This window comes from Stegostoma tigrinum, chromosome 14 (genome assembly GCF_030684315.1).
Source record: "Stegostoma tigrinum isolate sSteTig4 chromosome 14, sSteTig4.hap1, whole genome shotgun sequence".
In the NCBI taxonomy this organism is placed as follows: Eukaryota; Metazoa; Chordata; class Chondrichthyes; order Orectolobiformes; family Stegostomatidae; genus Stegostoma; species Stegostoma tigrinum.
The window spans coordinates 45,007,749-45,028,547 of record NC_081367.1 but is presented as its reverse complement, the minus strand read 5'-3'; the positions used below and the strand labels follow the sequence as shown (position 1 = coordinate 45,028,547).

The window sequence follows — 20,799 nt, the reverse complement described above, 5'->3', positions numbered from 1 at the left end:
TGAGGTTGAACTAGCATCTTATATAAGTTCAATGTAACCTCCTCACTCGTACTCTGTGTCCCGATTAATAAAATCAAGGAGTCTGTATGCTCTACTAACTACTGTCTCAACCTGTCTTATCACCTTTAGTGACTTGTGCACATGTACACCCTGGCCCTTCTGCTGCTGCACACCTTTTAGAGTCGTACTCTGTATTTTGAATTGTGTTTCTAGGTTCTTAGCAGAATGTATCACCTCACATTTCTCTGCATTGAACTTTATCTGCCATCTAGTCTCCTCACGCCAACTTGTCCATGTCCTTCAGAGGTTCTGTGCTATCTGAACTTGGTGTACAATGCTTCCAGTTTTTTTTTATTATTTGTGAAGTTTGAAATTATGCCCTTTACTTCAAGGACTAGATCATGAATGTATGTCAGGAAAAGCAAAGATCACGACATTGACCCCTGAGGAACACCACTGTAAATCTTCCCCAGCCCAAACAACATCAAGTGACCATTGCTTTATTTCCTATTTCTCAGCCAATTTTATAGTAAATTGCTGCTATCCCTTTTATTCTGTAACTTGCTCACAATGTCTGCTATGCAACAGTGCATCTAATACCTTCTGGAATGCCCACGTACACTACATCAACAAGTTTGTCCTGATCAAACTACTGATACCTCATCAAAAAATCTAAGTTAGTTGAGTTTGACTTTCCTTTAAGAAATTCAAACTGATTCTCCTTCAGTAGCAAACATTTGTCATGTTACTATTCATTTTGTCTTGAATTATTGTTCCTAGACGTTTCTGAATCACCAAAAGTTAAACAGACTGGTCTGCAATTGCTTTTCTTTCCTTGCTACCTTTTTAAACATGACCACACTTGGATTTAAGGAATGTTGAGAAAAATTTGCTAATGTTTCTGCACTTTCCATTCTCAGTTCTCTCAGTATCATTGGATACATCTTACTCTGTCTGGCACCTTATCAATGCTAAATAAAGGCAGCCTAGCCAATACATCTTTATCAATTTTAAACCCTTGCAATGACTGATTCCCCCCCCGCTTTCATCGTAGCCTTAGAAACAGCATCTTCATTTCTAAAGACAAATGCAAGATATTTATTGATATGTCAGCCACTCCCTCTCTGTAAATCCCCATTGTGGTCCCTATTCAGCCACCACGCCTCCTGTTACCACCTTTCATTTTAGATACCAGTCTCTTTTCACACTCTGCCTTGGCTTCTATTATTTGCTTACTCACCACCCTCCTAAACACGAAATATTCAGCTTGGTTCAAAATTTTATCTTCTACCTGACATCCTTCATAAACACACTTTTTCTTCTTTATCGCAGTTGTTATGATTTTTATTATCCGGGGGCTCTGGATTTATTTGTTTTACTTTTCTGTTTTGAGGGAACATGCCATGACTATGTCTAAACTGCCTATTCTGTTGTTTCTTCTTCCAACCTTTGACTCCAATTTATTTGACCCAAATCCATTCTTGTCTCTTTGAAGTTGGCCTTCCCTCAATTAATTGTTCTTTAATCTGAATTGTTCAGCATCCGAATTGTTCAGCATCCATCTCCATAGTCACCCAAAATATCATGGTGCAGTGATCACAGTTTTCAAATGTTCTCCCACTGGCACTTGATCCACTTGGCCCATTTCCTTTTCTTAATGAGACTGTCGCTGGCTCACTGGTTAGCAGTGCTGCCTTACAGCGCCAAGAGCCCTGGTTTGATTCAATCTTCAGGTGACTGTGGAGTTTGCACATTCTCCCCATGTCTGCTTGGGGTTCCTCCAAGTGCTCCAGTTTGTTCCCGTTAAATTGCCCAGTGTTCAGGGATGTGTAGATTAAGTGGATCATAAGGAGGGATGAGTCTAGGTGGGACATCTGAGAGATGTTGTGGATTTGCTGGGCCAGAGGGCCTGTTTCCACACTGTAGGGAATCTATGATCTTATTCTATATTTGAAATATCCAACAGCATGGACAGCCACTTAGACAGCTACTGTAAAAGGTTAAGTCTGTAAGGCAAGTATGAGCTTCGGATGCTAAGTAGACAAGCTGTTTTGGCATAAGGTAAGGGGAATAGGATTAACTTTTGAATCCCAGAAGGAAGTGGGAGCATCAAGTCTCGGAGTTCAGTTATTGGGTCCTGGGGGGAAAGATGATTGTCAGATCTTTTGGCAGGGGACGCATTGTTGGGTCCTAGGTGTAGAGGATTTTGTCAAGCCCAGTAGCGCAGAGGGATGGTGTCACTTCAAGGTCTGGTGATATCATGAGTCTTGAGTTGGTGTAGTTCGTGATTGTCCATTTAACCATTACCTGGGAGTTTAACTCAGTTCATACATATTGTAACATTTCCTGGGTATTAACTGCAGCAGAATCCTCCCAGTTTTGTAAGCTTTTAATTAAGTACTTTCAATGGTTCCAGATATTGGGGAGATGATCACCAGAATCTTCAATATCCTGAGCAGTTCCCTTGGAGTCTGCTACGTTGGGGTTCTGCAGGATCCCAATGTGCAACTGCCATCCACATTGCAGAAGTAACAAACAGGCCATCAGAAGGTGGGCCTTTGATTTTTAATGAGTGAAAATTATTTTTCAAGAATGGTGCCCATGTGTTTTTACATTAGCAATTCTAATTTGAAGTTTTGGCAAAAAGAGTTTCCCAGTGGCCGAGGGTGCAAAATGTACATTTTTATGTATAGCAAATTTTGACACAATTTTATTTTTAAATATTATACTTTATAATGAAATGAGTTAAATAGAAAAATGTATAATTTGAAAGTATGCTTCTTGCTTTGCTTTATAATCTTTTACATTAGTAACGATCGACCACTAAAGCTATTACTTACCATTTGTAACTTGTAGGGAGTAGCAGTGCTTGGTATTGCTTTAATTGCCATGGGAGAAGAAATTGGAGCAGAAATGGCTCTACGCACATTTGGACACCTGGTAAGATCTATTGTGAGAGATGTAAAAAAAAATTGTGCTTTTGAAAATTACTTTTACAGGATCCTAACAACTATCGGTCATTTTGAAATTGTGGTTATATTACCATATTTGCTGTTTAATTATTAGTACAGTAATGCAAGGAGAAATTAATGTTTACCGTCAAGTATTGATCAGAAATATCTTTGCAGTGTTGATAGTTTCATCAGCTCAATGTTCTTTTGGTTTTCACTCTTAAAATTTGTCAATATATGCTATAATTATTTGAAATCTCCAATATCTTGTTAAACCCTATTAACTGTTCAGTTCTAATTCTGTACCCAGCATGCCTGTTGAGTGCTTAACTATGTCACATGCACTTTGTTGTGCATAAGCCCATAAGGTAAAGGAGCAGCATTAGGCTATTTAGCCCAACAAATCTGCTTTCCCATTTGATCATGTCTATGTTTCTCAACCCCATTCTCCTGCCTCCTCCCCATAATGTTTGATGCTATTTTACTAACCAAGAACTGATCTATCTCCTCCTCAAATGTGCTGGATGAGTTGGCCTCAGCATTCTGTGATAGAGAGTTCCACAGATTCACCCTGTGGCTGAAGAAATTCCTCCTTACTTCAGTTCTTCTCTCTGAGGCTGTCCAAGTCTCTCCTACAAGTCTATCCAAGCCTCTCAGCATTTCTTATGTTTCAATAAGATCCATTCCTTCATCCTTCTAAACGCTATCCAGTACATACCCAGAATCTTCAACCAAGCTGTTCATTCCTGAAATCAATCTCGTAAACCTCCTCTGGACCCCCTCCAAGGCCGGCACATCTTATCTTAGAAACGAGGCCCTAACCTGCTCAATGTTCCAAAAACGGACAGGCTGGAGCCTTGTAGAGCCTCAGCTGTACATACCTGCTTTTGTATTCTAACCTTGTAGTGACATTTCATTTGCCTTGCTAACTGTCAACTGAATCTGCATTTTAAACCTTAAGAGAATCCTGAACTAGGGCTTCTAAGTCCCTTTGTGCTGTACATTTCTGAAGCCTTTTCCTTAGAAAATTATCTACACTTTTATTCTTCTTGCCAAAGTGCATAAACTCTCACTTTCTCACATTGTATTCCATTTGCCATTTCTTTGCCTACTCTCCTAGTCTGTCCAAGTCCTTCTGCAGTCTCCCCACTTTTTATCGGGATTGTCAATGTATAACATGAATAGTTGTGGGCCCAACACTGACCCCCCTAGAACTCCACTCGTCACCAACGTCCTTCCTGAAAAAGACCCCTTTGTCCCACTTCTCTGACATATGCCAGTCAGCCAATTCCCTATCCCAGCCAATACCCTGCCAAAACATCATGGACTCTTATCTTATTTAGCAGCCTCCTGTGCAACATCTTGTCAGAGGTCTTCTGTAAATCCACATTGATCATGCTGTCTCTTCTGCTACATGCGCTGCACTCTCTGGAATTCTCCCTGTATGAACAGCTCTGCTGCATCACGTTTTCTGTGCTTCATCTTTACTTTTGGGGCAAGAAAAGCCCATAAGCACTCAGCACCTTTCTTTCTGCATATTCTCGGTTTCTTGAAGGGGAAAAGAGAAAGCTGGGAACCATATCCAATTTAAGAACCTCTGTTTCAAAATCCTGTCTTGATTCCTTAAAGGTGAACAGGTGAGCATAGGTGTCTCCAGACATATTTAAAATCTTATTGTATCAAATCTTATTTTGCTTTGGGAATGATTCTGTAGTTTTGCATTGAAGTACATAACACTATTGGAAGATTGCAAGCATTCACTACACCATGCCATTTCTGGGATATTATTGTGTACGAGTGATCCTATGAGGGAAAGTAAAAGACTTCATACATACAACATGCTCCCCAAATTCAAGTGGGTGACCCTTTTGTCCCCTACTTTGGCCCCTAGCTTTATTTGACCCATTAACAAATTGAGTTAATATAAATTCAAGTACTCTGGCAGGTAAGCCCAATGTCCTTGGACCAAGATCATTCCTGTCCTCCTTTTATAGTAAAAAATCTCAGAAAATGCTCAAAATTAACTTATTCGTCAAACTTCTGGAGCATCTTTACCTATTTCTATATGTGAAGTGCTTTTCAACTGCATTTATATAATCGTGTAAAATCATTTATATAATCATCTGATGAGTTAATCTGAATCTGGAAAAAGTGATTAGATACAGCAGTTATGAATTCACAGAGTCTATGATTAAAGTTGTCCCTTTTAGTATTGTTTCATTTTAATGGCACTGTTGGGACTGAGAGAACACTGTTGTCCTGACTGCTGCCTTCCAGATGTATGCGCATAGGAATTAGAAGAAGGAGTAGGTTTTTCAGTCCCTTAAGTCTTCTCCATCATTTAATAAGATCATGACTGATCTGATTGTAATCTTAAATTTGCATTCCTGCCTTCTCCTGATAATCTTTCATCCCTTGCTTAACAAAACTTAATCTACCTTTGCTTTCAAATATTCAGATTCTGCTTTTCAGGAAGGGAGTTCCAAAGACTCATGAACCTTAGAGAAAAAAAATTGCCTCATCCGTGTTTTAAATGGCCGATCGTGAATTTTTTTAAAACAGTGACTCTGGTTCTGGATTCTCCCATAAGAGAAATGTCACCTTCTCATCTACTCTGTCAAGGACTTGTTTTTCCCTCAAATCACCTCTTACTCTTCAAAAATATGGTGGATACAAATGCAAGCAGTCCAACTTTTCCTCGTAAGACAATACCCCATTTCAGTATTTTTTTTTGTAAACCTACTTTGAACTGCCTCAAACACTGTAGGGGGAAGGGCAAAGCTGCTGAGCTCAGCAGTGGCTAGCTGAGATAGGAAATTGAAGGAGATCTGTGAAGCTTGTGTTGTAAAAATCAGCACCTCCCACCCCTCTGCCCCTGCCAGCAGAGGGAGCCAGTAAGAACACCCAGAAATGTGCAACCAGACATCAGCAATGATGTGATCAGGAACCAGAGGCAGCCTCACCAGGCGGCTTATAAAAAACCATTTGGTGCAGACCCTGGGCAGTAGCTCCTTGGCTGTACTCCTGGAAGGCCCATTAGAGGACGTATCATACATAGAATGTTTAATTTTTCTTCTATATTTGAAAATTTATTTTAAATTATTTAATTTACCAATATAGGAATTTAGCCATTTAAAATATAGATCATGCTATGTTTCAACTTGGTGGGAACAGATGTAATGTTTTAAAAGCTTTTCTCCTAGTAAAGGACTGTACAGAGCCTAATTAATGTTAATATTTGACTCATGGGCAATTAGTGCTTTACATTTCAGGAATGCAACCCTGGCTTTATATGAGGGCATCCTGTGCTTCTGTGTCAGACTGTAAGACTGCAGTATTTGTTTAAATAATGCTCAGCTCCTCTTCTTCCTATCAATGTGCATGTCCTCACATTTTCCCATGGTGTATACATATGTCAGTCCCTCTCTTGACAGAGGTAGAAGAAAATTCCAATCTTCTCTATAGTTTGCTGAAAATCCCTAATACCTGTTAACAAGTGGGTCAGTTGTACTTGTTATGTGTAGTTATGTATTTAGAAGCCCTTCTGAGCTGTTCAGTACTAATCTTTAGCTGTTGAAGATTGCATTTGAAGAAACACAGAAGTGATTATTTGATCATCCTGGTAGCTAACCATCCTTCTTAGTCGATTAGAACATCGCCTGTGTAATGTACAGTATTATGAAGATAGCACTTTATACAGCAGTATATATTAAAGCTTTTATCACTGTTTTCTTTTTGTGGCAGCTAAGATATGGTGAACCTACTTTAAGACGTGCTGTACCGTTAGCGCTGGCATTGATTTCGGTCTCTAATCCACGGTTGAGTATACTGGACACTTTGAGCAAGTTCTCTCATGATGCTGACCCAGAAGTGTCTCACAATTCTATCTTTGCAATGGGCATGGTTGGAAGTGGTGAGTAATGTTTTCTAGCTCTGTGTGAAATCTTAATGGGAATATCCCAAGTCAATTTTTAGTAATGACAAAATTAGGTTTTGTATAAGCTGCCATTTCATGAAAGTAAATGTTTCTTATGTTGTTTATCTCAACAGATAATTACTTAATTGAAACTCTGATTCTATACCATTGTTTTCACTGTTCTTTAAATTATTTAGACACCTTTTATTTAAAATCCGAATGCTTGGCATCGTACTGTTTTGTATACCTAAAATTCTTCATTCACATAGCACAATGCAAGATTAAACTGAGTTCACCAATAGGAGTTTTAACAACAATAACTTTTTTAAGACACGAATTATTGCTGGCATGACAGCAAAACATCTACCTTGCAAATCTCACAAGCTGTTCTCCTTGGGAATTATTTCTTGTCCCTAATAAAAAATCAGACTGTACTTCTGTCATGTTAAATGTTAGGTTTTATTATTTGGGAACATTTTTGCTTTTGAAATGGTTTGTTTTTTATTCCTTCAGGTCTGGACATCATCTGAATTCTTTTGCTTATAGTTTGTCATTGTATAGTTCCAAGATCTTGATTTGGATGCAACTACTTGGAACTGTTTTTTTTTATTAAAAAGCTTTAAATTTTAAAGCTACAGGATGTCCCAAACCACTTTATAACTATTTAATGCATCATGGATCTGTTGTAATGTAGGAAATGTGCAGCCAGTTTACATACTAGGAACTTCATAAATGATAGTGATCATGAATCTTTTCTTTGGATTGAAAGAGAGGTATTGGCCAGAGCACGAGGGATAACCCCTCAACTGTTAGAAATCGTGTAAGGCAATCTTTCAGACCTACTTGAGAGGTCAGACAGGGCCTTGACGAAACATCTGATTCAAACGGCCACGCCTCTAATATTTCAAGGCACCCCGAGTACTATTCTGAAGGTCATCTTTGATTTTTGCTCAGCTCAAGAAGCAGAACATAAACCCACAACCTGGTGACTTGGGAGAATGTCCCACCAACCAAGCCAACATTGACACTTCAACTAATTAGACTCAAAAAACAGAGGGCATACCTTTAGCTAAAGTTTCAAAAAGGATGCTGTTTGGTTTAGAACTGGGAACATAAGACTCAAGAGCAGGACTAAGTCATTCAGCCTTTTGAACCTGTCCAACAATTCATTAATGTCATGGCTGATCTGATTGTGGTCCTGACCTTCGTTTTCTTGTTTGTTGTAAAATCTTAGATTTTTGATAGACAAGGACGTTAAACTAATACAGCTTTGAATAAATTCAATGACCCGGCCTACATTGTTTTGAGAGAAAGGGAATCCCACAGACTAACTGCTTTCTAAAGGGAAAGAATTCCCATTTTGTCCTAAAAAGCCAGTATACCTAGACCCGTCTGTGCCACTAAATTCCTCAATCCATCTGCTTCAATAATAAACTGCTTTTCTGTTTCTCTGGAAAAATGAGCAAGTTTGCATTTTCTTATGTTCCATCTACAAATTATTTTCACTCACTCACACTTCAGTTTCCCTTTGCAGACTCCTCATGTCCTCTTCACAACTTGATCTTCTTTCCTTGGTGTCATCACATATATAACCATATTTTGGTCTCTTCATCGTGATCATTGACCAAGATTGTAAACAGTTCTCAGCACTGATTTCTATGGCACTCTAATAGTCATAGCATGCGAAGCTGAAAAAGATCCAGTATCCCTGCCCTCTGGTCCCTGTTAGCTAAATGGTTCTTAATCTATGTCAATGTTTTATCCCTACAACACAAACTCTTATTTTATGTAGTAACCTTTAATAAGACATCAAGAATGTTTTGGAAGTCCACACACACATCTGCAATTCCTTTACCCACCTTGCTATCAGACTCCTTCCAAAACAGTGATCACTTCTGGCTCGAAGGACATAGGGAGCAGATACATGAAATCTGCATGTACCCCTCCTAGCCACTGTCCATCCTGACTTGGAAGTATGTAACATTCCCTCATTGTCATTGGGTCAAAATCCTGGAATTCCCTCCCACGTCTGTGTTTACAAGACACAAGATATGCAGTGGTTCAAGAAAGGCAGCTCACTACTATCTTTTCATGTACTATTGGAACAGGATGTGAGTTTGCTCGCTGAGCTGGAAGGTTAGTTTTCAGACGTTTCGTCACCATTCTAGGTAACATCATCAGTGAGCCTCCAACGAAGCGCTGGTGTTATGTCCCGCTTTCTATTTATCTGGTTAGGTTTCCTTGGGTTGGTGATGTCATTTCCTGTTCTTTTTCTCAGGGGATGGTAGATTGGCTCCAAGTCAATGTGTTTGTTGATGGAATTCCGGTTGGAATGCCATGCTTCTAGGAATTCTCGTGCATGTCTCTGTTTGGCTTGTCCTAGGATGGATGTGTTGTCCCAAACAAAGTGGTGTCCTTCCTTATCTGTATGTAAGGATACGAGTGATAGTGGGTCATGTCGCTTTGTGGCTAGTTGATGTTCATATATCCTGGTGGCTAGCTTCCTGCCAGTTTGTCCAATGTAGTGTTTGTCACAGTTCTTGCAAGGTATTTTGTAGATGATGTTTGTTTTGCTTGTTGTCTGTATAGGGTCTTTTAAGTTCATTAGCTGCTGTTTTAGTGTGTTGGTGGGTTTGTGGGCTACCCTGATGCCAAGGGGTCCGAGTAGTCTGGCAGTCATTTCGGAAATGTCTTTGATGTAGGGGAGAGTGGTTATGGTTTCTGAGCCCGTTTTGTCTGTTTGTTTGGGTTTGTTGCTGAGAAATCGGTGGACTGTGTTCATAGGGTACCCGTTCTTTTTGAATACGCTGTATAGGTGATTTTCCTCTGCTCTGCGTAGTTCCTCTGTGCTGCAGTGTGTGGTGGCTCGTTGGAATAATGTTCTAATGCAGCTTCGTTTGTGGATGTTGGGATGGTTGCTCCTGTAGTTCAGTATTTGGTCCGTATGTGTTGTTTTCCTGTAGACACTGGTTTGAAGTTCCCCATTGGCTGTTCGCTCTACTGTGACATCTAGGAATGGCAGTTTGTTGTTGTTTTCCTTCTCTTTTGTGAATGTTATGCCAGTAAAGGGTATTATTGATGGTCTTGAATGTTTCCTCTAATTTGTTTTGTTTAGTGATGACAAAGGTGTCATCCACATAGCGGACCCAGAGTTTGGGTTGGATGATTGGCAGAGCTGTTTGTTCGAGTCTCTGCATTACTGCCCCTAGTAAACAGAATGGGTACCCTATGAACACAGTCCACCAATTTCTCAGCAACAAACCCAAACAAACAGACAAAACGGGCTCAGAAACCATAACCACTCTCCCCTACATCAAAGACATTTCCGAAATGACTGCCAGACTACTCGGACCCCTTGGCATCAGGGTAGCCCACAAACCCACCAACACACTAAAACAGCAGCTAATGAACTTAAAAGACCCTATACAGACAACAAGCAAAACAAACATCATCTACAAAATACCTTGCAAGAACTGTGACAAACACTACATTGGACAAACTGGCAGGAAGCTAGCCACCAGGGTACATGAACATCAACTAGCCACAAAACGACATGACCCACTATCACTCGTATCCTTACATACAGATAAGGAAGGACACCACTTTGATTGGGACAACACATCCATCCTAGGACAAGCCAAACAGAGACATGCACGAGAATTCCTAGAAGCATGGCATTCCAACCGGAACTCCATCAACAAACACATTGACTTGGAGCCAATCTACCATCCCCTGAGAAAAAGAACAGGAAATGACATCACCAACCTAACCAGATAAATAGAAAGCGGGACATAACACCAGCGCTTCGTTGGAGGCTCACTGATGATGTTACCTAGAATGGTGACGAAACGTCTGAAAACTAACCTTCCAGCTCAGCGAGCAAACTCAATCCAGAACCTCAACCTGAGCTACAAATCTTCTCAAAACTCGCTACTATTGTGAATAGGCTACAAATGCTGGTCTAGCCAGCAAAGCCCACATCCCAAGAATGCATTACAAAAAAAGGAATTTTGGCAGGTTATAACCAATGTCACTATTATATCTATAGCAACTCCTAAGACCTTTAGGATACAGGCCTTCAGGCCTTCTGCCTTTAGTGTGAATAACTTTCCCAGTACCTTTTCCCTCATGAAAGCAATTGTATTTAGAACTTTGAGATATTCTGCCCCTTTTTGACCGAAGCTGAAAATTGAGCATCTTGGCTTAAATTGTGTCTGATCCTAACATCTCTTTGAATCCCTTGAACCATTTCATGTTGATCTGTGCTAAGTACTACTCTTTTTCTGTTTGCAAAGGGAATTGTACCCTGTGGTGTACACAACCCACAACTTTGAGTTCTTATTCCTGGAATATCCTTATGACTCGGGACAAGTGATGGAGATGACCTGTCTTACTGTTTTGGGTGCAGTGAATTACTCTTTACTATACCTAGCTCAGTTTTCTGCCCAAATACTTAAAATTTAAACAGTCTCATGAAGCACTAAAGATGTCTGGGAAGCCAAGCTATAACAAATTAATTCTGATCACTATCTTGCACATCCTATTAAGTAATAGCAAAAGTAAGTATATCATGCAGGTCTAAAGGAAGCATTGAAATCAATGCCGAATTTTTGTTTAAAACACCAATTTGCCTTTGCTATTAGATCTCTGGTATTGATTCAAGTGATCATTCTTCACTTTAAAGGGTTTTTTTGTTGGTAGCTTGATCCTTTCTTCAATTGAGCTTGAAATTGTGCATCCAGCTTGACATGGATAACACTTGACTGCCCTCTGAACTTGCCGAAGAAGCAGTTCGGCTCAAGGGTAATTAGTTCTGAGGAAGGGTCACCGGACCCAAAACGTTAACTCTGATTTTTTTTTTTCCTCACGGATGCTGCCAAACCTGCTGAGCTTGACCAACAACTTCTAGCCTTGTCAGCAATGTTTGCATCTTGTGAGAGAATAGAGAAAAATGCAGTCTCCCTTATTTATTTATTTTAATGGCCCAAGCTATTTGAGGTGTGACAAAGTACTGTATTTAAAATAAGTCAGTTTGGCAGGTGCAGTGTGCCAATGCACTGACAAGGTGAAAGTCACTTTGATGTGCATAATTGAATCTCATACCAAGCAGAGAACGAATAACTCTGGGTTTTCTATTGATGGCATATACAGAACCATTCATGTATTTGGTGAATTTATAATTGTCATGTGCCACTTTATAGAACATAGAACATTACAGCACAGTACAGGCCCTTCGGCCCTCAATGTTGTGCCGACCTGTCATACCGATCTGAAGCCCGTATAACCTACACTATTCCATGTACATCCATATGCTTACCCAATGACGACTTAAATGTACCTAAAGTTGGCGAATCTACTACCGTTGCAGGCAAAACGTTCCACTCCCTTACTACTCTCTGAGTAAAGAAACTACTTCTGACATCTGTCCTATATCTTTCACCCCTCAATTTAAAGCTTATGCCCCCTTGTGCTCGCCGTCACCATCTAGGAAAAAGGCTCTCCCTATCCACCCTATCGAACCCTCTGATTATTTTGTGTGTTTCAATTCAGTCACCTCTCAACCTTCTTCTCTCTAACGATTTATAATCATTACTTATGCACAATTCTACTTAGTTGTTCCATTATGCATACCAAAGGAATGGCCACTTGTTCTGGAATCCTTTGTAAACAGCTCACTAGATTATATTTTGATAGTAACACATTGATGGTTGAACACTGTAATTTGTAATTAGATGTACCTATCACATTCTGAAAGAAGTAAAATTTGTTAAATGCTGCTGTAACTTTTTTGGTTTAGTTCAGTTGACCTCTTTCCATCTGAATTAGATGGTCATTTGTTAGTTTCAAGTATGGACTTGTGCAAGTGATCTAGGTGAATTGTAGTTGCAATACTGAATTGTCGGAGGTGTAGTTTTCAGGTGATGTTTTAATTTTAGGTCCGACTGTTTAGTTGAATATGAATTAACTAATAACACTATTCAAGGAGGAGCAGCACAGTTTGCCAGTATCCTTGCTTCCAGTTCTTCCTCAGCTGAATTTACCATTGTCAACTATGGCTCATTTCTTTGAGTTACAAAGTTGTGTGTTCAAGCTGCAAGGCATCCAAAAAGGCTGACACACAATGCAGCACTGAAGGTAAGCTGCATTGTCTGTTGAGGATAAGGAATAGAGAAATTGTATCCATGTACTGGCCAAAACTTATAGCTCAGTCATCATCATGATGAACAATTACCCAATCGTCATCACTTTGCTGTTGAGGGAGCTTATGTGCACACATTGTTTGGTGTGTTTCCTCCATTTAAGTGTTTCAAAAGTTCTTTAGCAATGAAGCATTCTGAGACATCTGACATAATTCACTAAATGAATAGCAGTATTTCTTTCAAATTATCTGGTTGCTTATTCTTTGGCTGTTTGAGGAACCTTGTATGCAAATTGAGTTGCCAATATTAAAAAATGCAGTTCAAAAGCTTTTCATGGTGGTGAAGGTGTTATGGAATGCTCTATAAACATTAGCTGTTAATTCTCAAGTTGACAATTCCTTCTATTTACAGGTACTAATAATGCCAGGTTGGCAGCCATGCTGAGACAGTTAGCACAGTATCATGCCAAGGATCCAAATAACCTTTTTATGGTTCGAATAGCACAGGTGGGTATGCAATTACTCCAGTTCATAATTATAAACTAATTTATCATTTAAGATAAAATCATAGATTCTCTACAGTGTGGAAGCAGGTCATTTGAAGTGGTCCATGGGCAAATGGTTCCTAACATTCATTGACCAGATTCATGTGAATAATAGCCCTTTGAAGTTACAGCAATAACTCATAGAAGCTAGTATGTTGCCCCAGTGAAACAGTATACAGTAGCCAAAGTCAGGTGCCTCCAGAAAATGACACAATTATCTGGGGTAGGCAACTGAAACCACTGTTAACTTTTTGTACTAGACTAGATTAACTTTTATACATGGTTAGTAGAAGACAATTAGTTATAAGATTAATTTTCCAGTATTATGCCATGAGTAGTAAATGTGCAGTTTCCCCGTGGTCTGATGGGTTATTTACTTGAGTTCAGGAGTTATGAACATGTTTATTTTTAATGGTAATGGCTTCTTCCTTCCTTAATTAAGACAATAAGTGGAATAGCTTGATTGACTGGAAGGGAACATGATAGTAGCCATTTTGTCTCAAGGAAAGCCAACACAGCATTTGGCAGCTGTTTGTCAAACTACAGTGAGAACTATTTTCTTAATATAAAGTCAGAATGACTATTTCACATTTGACTAAAGCTGAAATTGTGTTAATTGTCAGTATTGTACATTTCATTTGAGTAATATATATCAAAAGAAAATAAAGTATTTAAAACTCAAATTTGTTTTGTATTCCTGTGTCTAGGGTTTGACTCACCTTGGAAAGGGAACACTCACATTGTGTCCATATCACAGTGACAGACAACTAATGAGCCAAGTGGCAGTGGCTGGTCTTCTCACTGTACTAGTCTCTTTCCTTGACGTGAAGAACAGTAAGTTTTGTTCAGTTTAATTTTCAGAGCTCTACATGGTTGATAGCATTCATAGTAACATTTTAATGACTAGTATGTATCATTTTCTTACAGAATTTTTAAAGTTTGAAGTTTTGTGGGAGAAGTAAAGGTTATGTATTAACACCTTTTTAGCAATTTTTCAAGTCTTTTCATCTGTTCCCTTTTCGATTTGGGATCGGAACAAAATTTAGACAGTTCTAGCAGTGCAGTAGATTAAGCCTAATGACATGCGCCCACTGAATATTTTGTCAATCTGTTATCAAGCCTGATAGCTATTTTAATCAACCTGTTTGGACATGAAGTAATGACACACATCCAGGATGCATAGGACTTGAACCTTGACCTGCCACTTGCACTGCATCACAGGGGTCCAAAGAAACTTGCCTTTTCTTTAGTGCACCAGAGCACTAAGATGTCAGGTTGAGCGAGTTTTGAGAAGATTTGTCAGGTTGAGCCTGACATGAGAATTGATGTATTTAGTATCACCTTTCAGTGGTAATGTACTTGGTTTTTAAAGTGTTTTTATTGGCATAATCACCTAATACACATCTGTGTGTATGTAACTTTCAATTTTCAGAAGCATTCACACCTCATTTTGTTACTATAAAGAGAAAATTGGATGAACATTTTAGCTTTTATTTTCTCTCCCCATATTTGCTGCCAGACCTACTTGAGGCTTCAAGCTTTTCAATTTTTTCCTTTTGTTTTATTATCATATCTGGTTTAAACATTTGCAAAGGGTTGGCAAGAAGTGAACAATCTGAATTGAAATTTCAGTACTGTATAAATGCTGTCAGTTGTTACATATAATCAAATACATTTGTTATTTACTTCATTTTAATACAGCACTACAATTATTCTTCAGCTTTAAAAGCAGTAGTCACATCTAACATAGGTAAATTTTAATCCTCACAAATCTGAACCTCCAATGTACAAAACAATACAAACATTTCGGGTCAATAACGGTTGTCAGAACTTTCATCAGTTCAGATGCAGTTTTCTGTTTATATTTCAGTTTTTAGCATCCACAGTATTTTGCTACATTGATTATCTAAAGGATTTGAACCAAAATAAAGTGAAAAGTTTTTATAACGTAGCTGAATTGGTTACTAAAACAAGGTTTACATTTAGAAGACACATTGTTAAAAAGGAACTTAACACCAGTTCACAGTCCAATAAGTAAAGGACTAAACCCAGACTTTTGCAATTAATTTAAACAATTTATAAACATTATTTATTTAACTAGGCAGCAACCATTGAAAAAGAAAGAAGAGACCTTTATGCAGACTTGACTAACTCAAATTTCCATTTGTTGGAAAATGTAGAAAATCAAAATATTTGTGGAATTAGCAATTAATATGCAATATGATTTCAGAATGAATCTGTTTATTTACAGTAATTCTTGGAAAGTCCCATTATATTCTTTACGGGCTGGTTGCTGCAATGCAGCCTCGTATGCTAGTTACATTTGATGAAGAGCTCCAACCATTGCCAGTGTCAGTTCGTGTTGGCCAGGTATGAAACTGAAAGTTTGTTACATTAATTAAAGCTGTGAATTTTATTTTGTAATCATCTCCAAGAATGCAAACTAATTAGCAAAATGACTCACTTTCTTGTGAAGGGAGTGTTTAGTCTATTCAAAATATAAATGCTAAAGTAAAGCAGTATTGAGTTGTCTGCATTCATAAGAATGCTGCTACAATTGCTTTGGTTTCGTGCTATCTGCATTGGAACAGAAGGATGTGATTTCATATCCTCTTGAGTTCATGACTACATCTGGAAAAATTAGTTGAGAATTTTGAGCAAGTTAACTGCTCAAAATTCTCAAAAGGGAAGATAAGATGGTTCAAACATTGGCAATTTCAGAATTCTGAGTCTTTAAATGTTTTAATACTCCAGAACCTTTGGAAAGCAGCATAGCAATACAAATAGCCCCCAGCAAACCTGGTGAAAATTTGAAAAGTTTGGGAAAATTTTCATTCCAATAAAAGCAAAACTTTAGGGTGCACTTTTTTGTGGATAGCATTGTGCAAAACAACTCAGACACCATATGTACTATCAGCACATTCAAGGGAAAGAGTTGATTATGCCATAGAGTCAGAGTAATACACACAAAAAAGAGCCTTCGGCCCAACTCAGCTGCACCAAGCACACATCCCAATCTGACCTAATCCCATTTGCCAGCATTTGGCCCATATCCTTCTAAACCTTACTTATTCCTATATCGCATCTAGAGGCCTTTTAAATGTTCTGATTGTACCCATCTCCACTACTTCCTCTGGCAGCTCATTCCGCACATGCACCATGCTGTACATGAAAATGTTACGCCTCAAGTCCTTTCAAATCTTTCCCCTCTCAGTTTAAGCCTGTGACCTCAAAATGACATCCCAACCCCTACACTCAATGTTTGAACCAATAAAAGCAAGCGTGCTAAAGCCTTCATCACGGCAGTATCTATTTGTGACTCCACTTTCAAGGAACTGTGTGCCTGCACCCCAGGTCTCTTTGTTTGGCAACCATCCCCAGGGCCCTGCCATTAACTGCACAAGTTCTGCCCTGGTTTGCCTTACCAAAGTGCAACACATACATTTATCTAAGTTGAACTGCATTTGCCATTCCTCGGCCCATTGGCCCATCTGATCAAGGTTCTGGTGTGATCTGAAGTAATGTTCTTCACTGTCTACTCCACCACCTATTTTGATGTCATCTTCAACTTAGTAATTATCCCTCTTAAATTCATACCCAAATCATTTAACTAAATTATGAAAGCAGGTAGACCCAGCACCGACCTTTGTGTCATACCAATAGTCAGAGATCTCTAGACTGAAAAGTAATCCACCACCACCACCACTCTGACTCCTACATTCACGTCAATTTTGTACCCAATTGACTAGTTCCTCCGAACCCCATGTGGTCTCACCTTACTAACCAGTATACCATGCAGAAGCTTTTCAGATACATTGCTGAAGTCCATATAGACAAATATCTACTGCTCTGCCTTTTTCAATCTTCTTTGTCACCTCTTCAGAAAACTCAATGCTTTCCCAAACACACAGCCATGTTGACCATCCCTAATCACGCTTTGTGTTACCAAATGCGTGTAAATCCTATTTCTCAGAATTCATCCGACAACTTAACCACCACTGATGTAAGCCTCTCCGGTCAGTAGTTCTTTGGCTTTTCCTTATATCCTTTTTTAAACAGTAGCACTGGTGTTAGCCAAAATCTACTCTTCCTGTTGTTGATTTAGGCACAATTCTAACACTTAGAAGCAATTACGTTATGCAGTTCTCCCACATCACCCAGTGCCAATAATATTAGAAACATTTGAACTGTTGGATTGACTGAATTCTTACCTTGGATGACATAGGGCTAATAATCTAAATTGAGTGTTAATTTGTTGGAAAAGACCTCTTAATTCCTCTCGTTGTGTTTCAGGCTGTAGATGTTGTAGGCCAAGCAGGGAAGCCCAAGACCATCACAGGATTCCAGACACACACTACACCTGTGCTGTTAGCACATGGCGAAAGAGCTGAATTGGCAACAGAAGAGTATGTGCCGCTAACTCCAATCCTTGAGGGGTTTGTCATTTTACGCAAAAATCCTAATTATAGTGTGTAGCTTGTGGTTAATTCTTGGTGCTTTGTACATGGAGTTTCTTTTAGAGTAGTCACCATCCATTCTCAAAAAATACTGTGGGTCCATGAATAAAATATGGCCATCAGTCTGCCCTTGAGCCAGTTTTAAATGTTGGTTCAGAACTTCTGTATTTTATATTTACTTTACCGCATGATGGATGTACTTCATTAAATTTTGTTATGAAGCAGCAATATCTAAATAAAGTTATTTCTTGACCACCAATAATGATATTTGTAATGTAGTCTTTTGCATTAGTTGTTCATGCTTATATTGCATTTTAAATGGTAGACTAATATACTGAATGTAAAATAACTAATTTAAACTTCATTCTTTACTGGCTTGCCCATTATACTCCTTAACATAACGATAAGATATAGAAAACAGGGAACAGGAGTCAGCTACTTAACTCCTTGAGCCTGTTCCCCCATTCTTTTGAGATTGTGGCTGATCTGTGACTCAGTTTCTACCTTTGTTCTATATATATTTTATACCTGTTGGTTATTAATCTCAGATTCAAAATGAGCAGTTAATCTATCATAAATTGCTGTTCACTGAAGAAAATTCAATTTTTTTGCCACTCTTAGTATAAATGTCTCCTAATTTTGTTCCTAAAAGATCTAGCTCTTATATCAGTTTGAGCATGTTATGACTTCTCTGTATGTAATATTGAATTCACATTGCTGTATGAATGCTGTAATTTGTGAAAGCAGCATTTTTGATGTAATTGTTAATTTTCACGTATATATGGATATGAAAATGGCCAAATCAGGTTTAATTCTGCATCAAAGTGAAATATTCTCCAGTTAGTACCTACAAATTAAAGATTCATAATTTAACTTCTAATTCCAGAGAAATTATTTTCTTATAGAAAATGCTATTAGCTTATAAATGCTCAGATTAATAAAACTCGTGGCAGAAAGTTGTGGCTAGCACTTAATAATGTAAGTAGCTTTTGAAGGTGAGATTTATATTACTGCAAGACCTTTTAATCTCCAGCCCAGAAATGACGCAACAAAATGTGTGAAGTTTCATTCCTGCGAATAGTAAATTGGCCCTAGAGGATTTTTGTTAAAACTTTCTCCCTCCTCCTCCTTCATTTCCTTGTATTGAATTTGAATCTAATTCACCACATTTTCTTGCCTCTCCTTCCTTCGTTTCACTATCTTTAAATCCACTTGGTTAAAAAGTAGGTTTGTTGTTTCGATCATTCACCAATTATCTCACTGTGTCATTATCAGCTCATATTTATGAACACAGCTTGATGCCTTGTCCCACAAATTTTAGGCCATCATGTTTACACACAAACCCTGGGACTTGAAACTGAAACACAATATTAAATGTTCATGTTGGACTTAGTAGCAGTGGATTAAAGGGTATTGATAGGTACACCATTACTTGGAGGTGATAGCTGATTTCTAAAGTTTGTGTGCTTGCATGTTGTGCTGAACATAACTGTGTGGAATAAAAGTGACTTTCTCCTTTCACAGTTCAGTTATTTAATGTACCATGGGTGTGCTGAAAGAGTGATGAGTTGAAACTGAATTAATTCTCATACTATTATTATTCAACATCATTCTGCTACTCCAGTTAGATTGGGCTTTCCCACCTTGGTGAGAAACAAACCATTGTTTCACGATGAATAGAATTTTGTCTGCCTTGTTTGATGCAAGGCATGTGGTTTTGTATACAGATTTTTTAAAAATCATTTAATTTTACAGTTTTGTATTTGAACTAATGATGTGGGTTTTGCTCTGTATTTATGAAGGGATTTAATGATCAGCTTGTCTGGTTTCCTGGAGCCATGTTTAGTTTTAACCAATATGAGAGAAAAACATCTTGGCTGATAATGGGAACTTTATTTTTGAGCGGATGGAGTATTGAGAAACTTTAGCTTGCTTTCTGTTTAAAAGAATCAGAATTTTTCTTTTGGCTGGGGAAGAACCCATACTTTTGAAAGCTTTTGCTTTTCAATTCAGAGTTCTTAATGAAAGTTAGGTATGTGAAATAGGTTCTTCTGATGAGAGAAGATCGTTTAGAACTATAAGGAAATGGACAAACTCACTGTAAGGAATTTTCTTTGCAAATTCTAGACCTGAAGCATTTGGTTAGAACCCTGAAGGGTTATTCAAAGCAGAGAAGATCTGAGCTCAGTTGCGTCAATACTCAAGGAACTAATCTACCACACTGTCAAGTCCGGGAACTAAAATAAGCTGTTAAGCCTATGGATAAGATTGAGGGGTGAACTCTCTCTGGTCTTTTGGTGCTATAATGTGGTGATGTTGGGAGGATGAGATTTTATCGTGTTTCAATCTTTGAAGTGATGTTATATGTAAATGCCTAGAATTATTCTATTTTATCATTTCTTTTGCTTAATAAACTTCTGTTTTATTAAAACCAAATCTGCAATATTGTATGCTTATGTTTCAGTGAAAGATTACCAGGTTAATTTATTTTAGAAAAGGGTTTAGCAAGGCAGATTTCTGCCTGGAATCTGTCTTGTCCTGTAATAATATCAGTAGGGATCATAACTCTTGCCCTCTTGTGTTGATTTTTAACTGAGTAAATGTTCTACCATGACTTCATATGCAAACCGAATCACAGACCAAGGTGATATAAGAGATAACAAGGTGTAGAACTGGATAAACACAGCAGACCAAGCAGCATCAGAGGAGCAGGAAGGCTGATGTTTTTGGCCTAGACCGTTCTTCAGAAAAAAAGATGTCTAATATGTAGCATTTTTGGAATTTATGGTGC

General features: G+C 38.4%; 1 protein-coding gene across 1 annotated transcript in view; it reads left to right on the top strand.

Annotated features, from left to right (window-relative positions):
- Positions 1 to 20,444, top strand: part of psmd2 (proteasome 26S subunit ubiquitin receptor, non-ATPase 2) — a 57,580-nt gene extending 37,136 nt beyond the window's left edge. The window contains exons 16-21 of the mRNA XM_048542135.2: positions 2,857 to 2,940; positions 6,696 to 6,864; positions 13,419 to 13,513; positions 14,259 to 14,385; positions 15,803 to 15,921; positions 17,845 to 20,444. Coding sequence (XP_048398092.1) covers positions 2,857 to 2,940; positions 6,696 to 6,864; positions 13,419 to 13,513; positions 14,259 to 14,385; positions 15,803 to 15,921; positions 17,845 to 18,027 — 777 coding nt within the window. The 3' untranslated portion in view covers positions 18,028 to 20,444. The remainder of the gene's footprint in view (positions 1 to 2,856; positions 2,941 to 6,695; positions 6,865 to 13,418; positions 13,514 to 14,258; positions 14,386 to 15,802; positions 15,922 to 17,844) is intronic.
- The last annotated feature ends 355 nt before the right edge of the window (positions 20,445 to 20,799 follow it).